Consider the following 8,900-nt stretch of genomic DNA (forward strand, 5'->3'; position numbering starts at 1 on the left):
CCCCGGTGTGGGTGCTGGGGAGGTGTCACTGCCAGGGGGTGTCACCTTTTGGGTCCTGGGGGCTGTCACTGCCGCGAAGTGTCCCCGTGTATGTGTTGCGAGGCTGTCACTGCTGGGAGGTGTCCCGGTGTGTGTCACTGACAGTGTCCCTGCCGGGAGGTGTCCCGGTGTGTGTCCCGGTGTGTGTCACTGCTGGGAGGTGTCCCCATGAGGGTGCCGCGTCTTTGAGGGTGTCACTGCCGGGAGGTGTCCCGGTGTGGGTGCTGGGGCCGGGTGTCACTGTCAGGGGGTGTCCCCATGAGGGTGCTGGGTCTCTGAGGGTGTCAATGCCAGGGGATGTCCCGGTGCCAGGTCTCTGAGGGTGTCACTGCAGGGAGGTGTCCTGGTGTGTGTCTCTGCCGGGAGGTGTCCCTGTGTGTGTACCTGAGGGTGCGTCCCTGCCGGGAGGTGTCCCAGTGTGTGTCCCGGTGTGCGTCCCTGAGGGTGTCACTTCCAGAGGATGTCCCGGTGCCGGTTCTCTGAGGGTGTCACTACCAGGGGATGTCCCGGTGTGAGTCCCTGCCGGGAGGTGTGCCGGTGTGTGTCTCTGAGGGTGTCCCAGCGTGTGTCTCTGAGGGTGTCCCACTGTGTGTCCCTGAGGGTGTCCCTGCCGGGAGGTGTGCCGGTGTGTGTCCCTGAGGGTGTCCCTGCCGGGAGGTGTGCCGGTGTGTGTCCCTGAGGGTGTCCCTGCCGGGAGGTGTCTCGGTGTGTGTCTCTGAGGGTGTCCCGGTGTGTGTCCCTGAAGGTGTCCCTGTCAGAAGGTGTCCCGGTGTGTGTCTCTGAGGGTGTCCCTGCCGGGAGGTGTCCCGCTGCGTGTCACTGAGGGTGTCCCTGTCAGAAGGTGTCCCGGTGTGTGTCTCTGAGGGTGTCGCTGCCCCGGGCCCGGCGGGCGTTCGGGGCCGGCCCGGTTCCCGCCGTTTCTCCCTCACGGAGGCCGTTCCAGGCCCTCTCCCGCCCCATGCCGGTCGCGGGGCGGTGCCGGTGGCGGCGGGGCCGGAGGAGGCGGCTCCAGGTCCCCTCCCCGCGCCGCCGCTTCCGCCGCCGCCGCCGCCGCCCTGGGCCGGGCGGGCCCGGCGGGGCCGAGCGGGCGGCGGGGCCGCCATGAAGCCGAGCGGAGGTGAGCGGGAGCCGGGCGGGGACACGGGGGGCTGGGGCTGTGAGGGTGACCGGGGTACGGGGGGCTCTGGGGGTAACGGGGCTGTCCCGCCGCAGAAGAGCCGGTGCTGCTGGCGGAGCTGAAGCCGGGCCGGCCCCAGCGCTACGATTGGAAATCCAGCTGCGAGACCTGGAGCGTCGCCTTCTCCCCCGACGGGGCCTGGTTCGCCTGGTCCCAGGGACACTGCGTGGTCAAACTGATCCCGTGGCCCCTGGGGGAGACCGAGCTGTGAGTGCGGAGTCATGGAATGGGTTGGGTTAAAAGGGACCCTAAAACTCGTCCAGTGCTACCCCTGCCATGGGCAGGGACGCCTCCCACTGTCCCAGGGTGCTCCTAGCTCCATCCAGCCTGGCCTTGGGCACTGCCAGGGATCCAGGGGCAGCCCCAGCTGCTCTGGGCACCCTGTGCCAGGGCCTGCCCACCCTGCCAGGGAACAATTCCCAATTCCCAATATCCCATCCATCCCTGCTCTCTGGCACTGGGAGCCATTCCCTGTGTCCTGTCCCTCCATCCCTTGTCCCCAGTCCCTCTCCAGCTCTCCTGGAGCCCCTTCAGGCCCTGCAAGGGGCTCTGAGGTGTCCCTGGAGCCTTCTCCTCTCCAGGTGAGCACCCCCAGCTCTCCCAGCCTGGCTTCAGTCCCTGGAGCATCTCCTCCTCTCGTCTCACTCCATCAGCTCCACATCCTTCTCATGCTGAGAACCCCAGGGCTGGGGCAGCTCTGCAGGTGGGGTCTCACCTGAGTGGGGCAGAGGAGTAGAATCCCCTCCTCCTTTCCTGCTGCCCACACTGCGGTATCAGCCCAGGGTGTTTCAGCGGTGTCCTCCCAGTGCTGCTCTCCATCCATTCATTCCCCAGCTTGGATTGATCCTAGGGGTTGCCCAGTGTGGGGTGAGATGGGTGCCTGGAGCTGGGGGGTCTCGGGGTGAACACTCCCCCCATCCCTGCCTCCCTCCAGCGGCTGCAAAACCTCGGAGCGCAAGAGCCGGGGCGGCAAAGCGGAGACCTGGAGCCGTGGGGCAGCCAAGGAGAAGACTCTGGAGTGTGGGCAGATCGTGTGGGGCCTGGCCTTCAGTGCCTGGCCAGCAGCTGAGGATGGGGACACAGATCCTGCCTGTGCCGTGGGGCTTCCCTGCCTGGTCCTGGCCACCGGGCTCAGCGATGGGCAGATCAAGGTGTGGGAGGTGCAGACAGGTGAGCAGCCCTCGCTGTCGTGGCTTCAGGCTGGCTGTCCCCTTGTTCCCCTGTGGAAGGGGATCCCATCTTCCCCCTTCCCCAATACCTGCCCTGTCCCAAGCAGGGCTGCACGAGGGGCTCTGCCTCATTCCCCGTGGGTGAATGGCACTGAGCCTGGCTCCTCTCTGCAGGGCACCTCCTCTTCAGCCTCTTGGGACACAAGGATGTTGTCAGGGACCTGAGCTTTGCTCCCAATGGAAGCCCCATCCTCGTGTCGGCCTCGCGGGACAAGACCTTGCGCTTGTGGGACCTGAGCAGGGATGGTAGGAACGTACAGGGATATCCCTGTGCTGGGTCAGGGAAGGGGGAGAAACCCATCTTGGGAGGGAAGGTGGTGGAGGGGACCTTTGGGGACAATATTTAAGGCAGAAGGAGACAGCCATGTGATTGGGAGCAGAGTGTAACCTGGGAGATGGAGGAGGGCATTGCTTTGGGATTTACCCAGGGAATCCCCAGCCCAATGTGAATTCCCTCTGGGGAAAGGGAGGGAGAGCAGTGCCAAGGAGTCCTTTTTTTCTCTGGTGACACATTTCTGCTGTCCCCAGGGCGGCAGGTGCAGGTGCTGTCGGGCCACGTGCAGTGGGTGTACTGCTGCTCCATCTCCCCAGACTGCAGCATGCTCTGCTCTGCTGCTGGTGAGAAGTCGGTGAGTCCTGCAGGACGGGAGCCATCCCTGTGCCTGCTGAATCCAGCCCTCTGTGTCCCCAGAAACCCCCCTGGAGAAGGGCCAGGCCACGCTGCCCTGGCTCCTCAGGAGCTGGAAGCTGTGAGCAGAGCCCACGTGCTTTAACCCTTGGGCTGCTCCCAGCCTGATGCCCTGCCCAAATCCCACAGGCCCTGCTGTGGAGCATGAGATCCTACACCCTCATCCGGAGGCTGAAGGGCCACCAGAACAGCGTGGTGTCCTGTGACTTCTCCCCGGACTCTGCGCTCCTTGTCACCGCCTCCTACGACGCCTGTGTCATCATGTGGGACCCCTACACCGGGGAGCAGCTCAGGACACTGCGGTACAGCCATCTTGGGGGGGACACAGCAATGCCAGGGGGGCTTTTAGGGCTGGATGTGGCTTTCCCTGCTGGATGGGCACAGAGCAATGCCAGGGAGGTTTTTAGGACTGGATGTGGCTTTCCCTGCTGGATGGGCACAGCCACCACGTCTACACTGTGGTGTGGGACACTGTGGGACAGGACAGAGCAATGCCAGGGAGGATTTTAGGGCTGGATGTGGAGTTCCCCACTGGATGGGCACAGCCACCTTGTCTACACTGTGATATGGACCATGGGGACACTGTGGGACAGGACAGAGCAATGCCAGGGAGGTTTTTAGGGCTGGGTGTGACTTTGCCCACTGGATGGGCACAGCCACTTTGTCTATACTGTTATATGGACCATGGGGACACTGTGAGACAGTGCCAGAGAGGATTTTAGGGCTGGATGTGGCTTTTGCCACTGGATGGGCACAGCCACCATGTCTACACTGTGATATGGACCATGGGGACACTGTGGGACAGGACAGAGCAATGCCAGAGAGGTTTTTAGGGCTGGATGTCCCTTTCCCTTCCCTCTGAGCACAGCCATCGCCACTCCTCTGCTTCCAGAGGTAGGATGGGGGTCTGGCTTGCCAGGTTTGGTGGCTCTGCCGGCCTCAGCTGGGGAAGGGGCTGGTGGCAGCTCAGAGGTGACACTGGGATGTTGTCCCCACCCACAGCCACGTCCCGTTGCACTCCACGCTGGACTCCAGCAGTGAAATCCACACCAGCTCCCTGCGCTCCGTCTGCTTCTCCCCCGAGGGGCTGTACCTGGCCACGGTGGCAGATGACAGGTGAGTGAACCCCTGTGGAGACCCAGAGGAGACCAGAATGAACCTGGAGCTCAGGAGGGGGGGAATAAATGCTCCAGGTCCCCACAAATTCCTGGAATCGGGGGAAAGGTCAGGCCTGTGGGAACACCATGGCTGGGCTGTGACAAGGGGTAGCAAGGTCAGTGCCCTGTCACCCTGAGCTGAGTCCTGTGTCCTCCTGGGTGCTGTGCCACCTCAGCATGTCACTCACTCAGCAGGGGACAATCCTCCCAGGAACACTCCTATGGGAAGCAAATCCTTTTTTCTGTCTTTGGGTGATCCCAGAGGCTTTATTTTGGCAGCACTGTATCCTCTCCCTTTCTCCACAGGCTCCTGAGGATCTGGGCCTTGGAGCTGCGCTCTCCAGTGGCCTTTGCCCCCGTGACCAACGGTCTGTGCTGCATGTACTTCCCACATGGAGGATTCATTGCCACGGGGTGAGTAAACAGGAGAAGAGGGTGGAGAAGCACAGAGTTCCTCCTTCCTCCTGCAGCTCAGCAAATTGTGGCCTTCCCTGGGCATAGTTTTCCTGGGCTGGGGAACACATGCTCATTTGGGGACAGCTGGAATTCCTCATGTCCCCTCTGCCATGAGCTCAGAGTTGTTTGGATCCCATTGCAGGACCAGGGATGGCCACGTGCAGTTCTGGACAGCCCCGAGGGTCCTGTCGTCGCTCAAGCACTTGTGCCGCAAAGCCCTGCGCACCTTCCTCACAACCTACCAGGTGCTGGCGCTGCCCATTCCCAGGAAGCTGAAGGAATTCCTCACTTACAGGACTTTTTAAGGCAGCAGGGAGAGCAGAGCATGGAGGTGAGCTCCAGGGCTCGGCCTGGGCTGGTGGCGCCACAGGAACGCCGAGCTGTGAGCCAGGAGCGTCGCTGCTCCGTGGTTTTGGGGCTGTGGAGGGCTTTTTTTGGTGTCATAATACAAAAACCCAGCAAAATCCCACACAGAGATGTGGTGGCACTGCAGGGGACACGGGTGGGACACAGGTCCCCCTGTCCCCTGCTGCCTGCTGGGTTGGGTCAGGTGCTTCTGCTTCTGAGTGCAATGGTGTGGGATGATGGTGGAACAGCTGCTGTGGGAGCAGAGCTGTTGTCACCTGCACAAATATGGGGCTGAACCCCCCCCAAAACACCCACCTGGGAATGTCCCTCCATCCTGGGGGAGCGTGGGCTCTGCCGCTCTCCTGGTGTGGGCAGGAGTGGGACAAGCCCGAGCAGGTCTCAATAAATAAAAATTGATTCCTCATGATTTCCCTCCTGGCTCGCTCAGGTGACCTGGGAGTGCCTGGCACCGCCCTGGCTGCCAGGGGTGTCCATCTGTGGGAAGAGGTGGCTTCACTCCACCCCCTGCTCCCATTCCTGTTGTTTTCTCTCCGTGCTGGAGCGTGGCACTCCATCAGCCGAATTCCCAGACATGCTGAGCATGCAGAAGTGTTTTGTTTGTCCCCATCCTCCAGCTTAGCTGGTGGCTGGAGCAACAGCACGTTCCCTTGTGTGCTGGCAGACTTTGTGGAGGGAATTCTCTTCCAGACATCACCAGGATGTTGTTTTTCCCTTGGGAACAGCTGAACACAGAAAGCTGGTGCACCCCTAACCCCCCAGCTCCCTTCAGGAGGGAAAATCAAAGACCAGTGCGACCTGCTGGGCTTTGGAGGCACCTGTATTTTCCCATTGGGAATAATGCTAAAAAACAACCTTTTTACCCTGACTGTGCGCTCAAGGCTTCCAAAAAGGATCTGGGAAGCTGCAGGAAGCAGCTCCAGGCATGGGGCTGATGGTCCTTCCCAAACCCAGCAGCAGGTCCGCCCATCAGGATCAGGCTTCAGCCACCACCAGGTCCCTGGTGACCTGGAAGGCGGCGATGAGGGAGCTCAGCTGGATCTTCTCACTGGTGCCAGCAGCCAGGCGGTACCTGGAGAGGGCCAAGGGCACCTTTGGGTGTTTCCACCACTGTGGGTGCCCCCCACAGCCATGGACTGTGTGCCAGCAGTGCCCAGTGACCACCAGGAGCCACCCCAGAGTCCCCACAGTGGGGCAGTGACACTTACTCGATGTCTGCCAGCTTGATCAGCAGCTGGATGCGGATGGAGGGGGGGAAGTCAACTGTGGAGAGAAGGAAACACTCAGTGAAGGGCAAGGGGGGAGTTTGGCCTCTCCAGGATCATCTGGAGCCTTTCCCCACCTCTGTGCACGAAGAGATGGATCTCAGTGAGGATGTCCTGCAGGGCCAGGCCCTTCAGCGTCTTCAGCTCCATGATTTCTGGGATGAGAGCGAGTCAAGGCCTTGCTTCCAGGCGTTTCCCAGCCACATCCCACTCCTCATGTTTCCAGCAACCCCAAGAGCCTCCCCAGCGAGCAGCACCCACCCCAGAGATCCCTGGGGAGGAGCAGGATTTATCCCAGCTGGGAATGACCCCCAGGGTAGAGGATACTGCGGTAGGCCGTGGAGAAATCCTGGTTCAGCATCCAGTCGAGGATGTTGGCGATGTCAGACTTGAGGGGATGTCCCGTGCAGGTGTAAACGTTCTCCTCTGTCACCTTCCCAAAGGCCATGGAGGTGCTCTGAGGAAGAGGAGGGAACAGGGAGGATGAAGAAGCCCCTCCAGCTCAGCTGGCCAGGGGCTGATAGCCACAGTCCCACCTGCAAGATATTGAGGGCCCTGCGCATGTCCCCGCTCGAGAGGGTCACCAGAGCCTTCATCCCGTCCTCGGTCACGTCCACCCTGGAACACAAGACCATGGGAGTCCAGCCTGCTGCTCCTCTCAGGCAGGGCACGGGGCACAGGGGGGATCCCCGCTCACCCCTCCTCCTGGATGACGTGCTGGAGCCGCGGCACCATCAGCTCCGGGGTCAGGGGCCCGAAGCGGAAGCGGGTGCAGCGGGACTGCAGGGCGGGAATGATCTTGGAGAGGTAGTTACAGATGAGGCAGAACCGCGTGTTCTCTGTGAACTTCTCGATCACTGCCAAAAGGAGGGAGGGGAGGAGGGTCCTTGGGCTGCCTTGTCCTGATTCCCACCCTGTGAGGGCTGGATGAGGCCATGGCTGCCCACGGTGTGGGATTCCCATGGTGTTGGATTCTCTCACCTCTCCTCAGAGCGTTTTGAGCATCCTGGGTCATGGCATCAGCTTCATCCAGGATGACCAGCTTGAAGCCTTTCCTAGGAAAAGGGGGGTTTGGTGCTGGAGAAGAGGGAGCTGGGATGTTTGTTCCCAGCCTGGCTCCTGGGAAGCCCTTCTTGCATCCTCGCCCTCCCTGCTTGCTGGCCACATTCCCAGCCACTCCAGGACCTCCCAAATCCCCTTCCCAATCCAAGTGCCAGGGCAGGAGGGTGCCAAAGAGATGGGGAGCTTTGGGAAGCACAGACCCACCACGTACTTAAAGATGGTCCTGGTGCTGGCAAAGCTCAGGATGGGCCCTCGGACGATGTCAATGCCCCGGTCGTCTGAGGCGTTGAGCTGGAAGGGAACGGTGTGGATCCACATCCCTGCATCCCATTCCATCTCATTCCATCTCGTCTAATTCCATCCCATCCCATGGATCACACTGCATCCCAACCCATCCCATGCCTTAGATCCCATGGATCCCATCCCATCCCATCCCGTCCCATCTCGTTTCATTCCACCCCATCTGATCTTGTCCCACCCCATCCCATGGATCCCATCCCCATCCCATCCCATCCCATCCCATATCCCAGCCCATAGATCCCATCCCATCCCAATCCCATGGATCCCATCCCAATCCCACCCCACCGTGTTCCCGCTCACCTCCAGCACCATGGAGCCGAACTCCCGCTCCCGGTAGAGCTGCCGGGCACAGGCCAGGATGGTGGATGTCTTCCCGGTACCGGGCGGCCCATAGAGGAGCAGATGGGGGAGCCGGTCCTCGCTGATGAAGCGCTGCACTGCGGGATAACGGGATAATGGGATAACACCGGGATTACACCGGCATAACGGAGCTGGGGGACAGCCGGGACCGGCGGGGGGGTCACCGCGCGGGGCGGGATTAACTACCGGTGCTGAGGATGTCCCGGTGAGACACCAGCTCGGACAGCGCCTGCGGACGGTACTTCTCCACCCTGCAGCGGGGAAGGAAAGGAGAGGGCAGTGAGCCCCGGGGCAGCTCCCGCCGCGTTATCCCGGTGTCCAGGTGTCCCCCCGCTCCCGGCCGTACCACGGCAGGTTCGCGCTGCCCGCCGGCGCCATCTTGGGAAGTCTCGCGAGATCTCCGCCAAGCGCGCGAGAGCTGCGGGGCGGGGCCGGCCTGAGGGGGCGGGCGGGACCCGGCGGAGCGGGGAAATCCCGGCCCTGGCAGAATCCCGGGATCCCGGGGATCACTGCGCTGGGAATGCCGTCCCAGCCCTTAACCACCCTCTCAGGGACCAATTCCTGCCCAATATCTCATCCAGCCCTGCCCTCTGGCACTGGGAGCCATTCCCTGTGTCCTCCATCCCTTGTCCCCAGTCCCTCTGCAGCTCTCCTGGAGCCCCTTCAGGCCCCGCGAGGGGCTCTGAGGTGTCCCTGGAGCCTTCTCCTCTCCAGGTGAGCACCCCCAGCTCTCCCAGCCTGGCTCCAGCCCTTGCAGCATCTCCATGCCCTCTGGGCTCTCTCCAGCAGCTCCAGGTCCCT

General features: G+C 62.0%; 2 protein-coding genes across 2 annotated transcripts; one reads left to right on the plus strand and one right to left on the minus strand.

Annotated features, from left to right (window-relative positions):
• Positions 1–1,090: 1,090 nt before the first annotated feature.
• WSB2 (WD repeat and SOCS box containing 2) lies at positions 1,091–5,525 on the plus strand. The gene is made up of 9 exons (XM_054288598.1): positions 1,091–1,156; positions 1,252–1,423; positions 2,151–2,386; positions 2,560–2,691; positions 2,974–3,074; positions 3,263–3,435; positions 4,136–4,249; positions 4,597–4,704; positions 4,889–5,525. Exons 1-9 carry the CDS (start codon positions 1,141–1,143, stop codon positions 5,049–5,051), a joined length of 1,215 nt encoding a protein of 404 aa, XP_054144573.1. The 5' UTR covers positions 1,091–1,140; the 3' UTR covers positions 5,052–5,525.
• A 139-nt stretch (positions 5,526–5,664) lies between these two features.
• On the minus strand, positions 5,665–8,507 carry RFC5 (replication factor C subunit 5). Its single transcript, XM_054288599.1, has 11 exons — positions 8,446–8,507; positions 8,286–8,350; positions 8,040–8,176; positions 7,651–7,730; positions 7,359–7,432; positions 7,075–7,234; positions 6,914–6,995; positions 6,705–6,834; positions 6,455–6,532; positions 6,321–6,375; positions 5,665–6,184 (listed from the first exon to the last, which is right to left on the minus strand). Exons 1-11 carry the CDS (start codon positions 8,475–8,477, stop codon positions 6,088–6,090), a joined length of 990 nt encoding a protein of 329 aa, XP_054144574.1. The 5' UTR covers positions 8,478–8,507; the 3' UTR covers positions 5,665–6,087.
• Between the last annotated feature and the right edge of the window lie 393 nt (positions 8,508–8,900).

The sequence above is a fragment of the Melozone crissalis genome, unplaced genomic scaffold, assembly GCF_028551555.1.
Source record: "Melozone crissalis strain CALT ecotype California unplaced genomic scaffold, PUWL_Pcris_2 ptg000063l_1, whole genome shotgun sequence".
In the NCBI taxonomy this organism is placed as follows: domain Eukaryota; kingdom Metazoa; phylum Chordata; class Aves; order Passeriformes; family Passerellidae; genus Melozone; species Melozone crissalis.

What these genes read in the sequence shown, in the direction of transcription:
- RFC5 (XM_054288599.1), bottom strand. Translation starts at nt 8,477, where the DNA reads ATGGCGCCGGCGGGCAGCGCGAACCTGCCGTG. An exon ending in TCGGCTCCATGGTGCTGGAG is followed by an intron (nt 7,731 to 8,039) that starts GTGAGCGGGAAC and finishes GTTCCCTTCCAG; the next exon opens with CTCAACGCCTCAGACGACCG. An exon ending in CACGTCATCCAGGAGGAGGG is followed by an intron (nt 6,996 to 7,074) that starts GTGAGCGGGGAT and finishes CTTGTGTTCCAG; the next exon opens with GGTGGACGTGACCGAGGACG.
- WSB2 (XM_054288598.1), top strand. An exon ending in GTGGGACCTGAGCAGGGATG is followed by an intron (nt 2,692 to 2,973) that starts GTAGGAACGTAC and finishes TGCTGTCCCCAG; the next exon opens with GGCGGCAGGTGCAGGTGCTG. An exon ending in GAGCAGCTCAGGACACTGCG is followed by an intron (nt 3,436 to 4,135) that starts GTACAGCCATCT and finishes CCCCACCCACAG; the next exon opens with CCACGTCCCGTTGCACTCCA.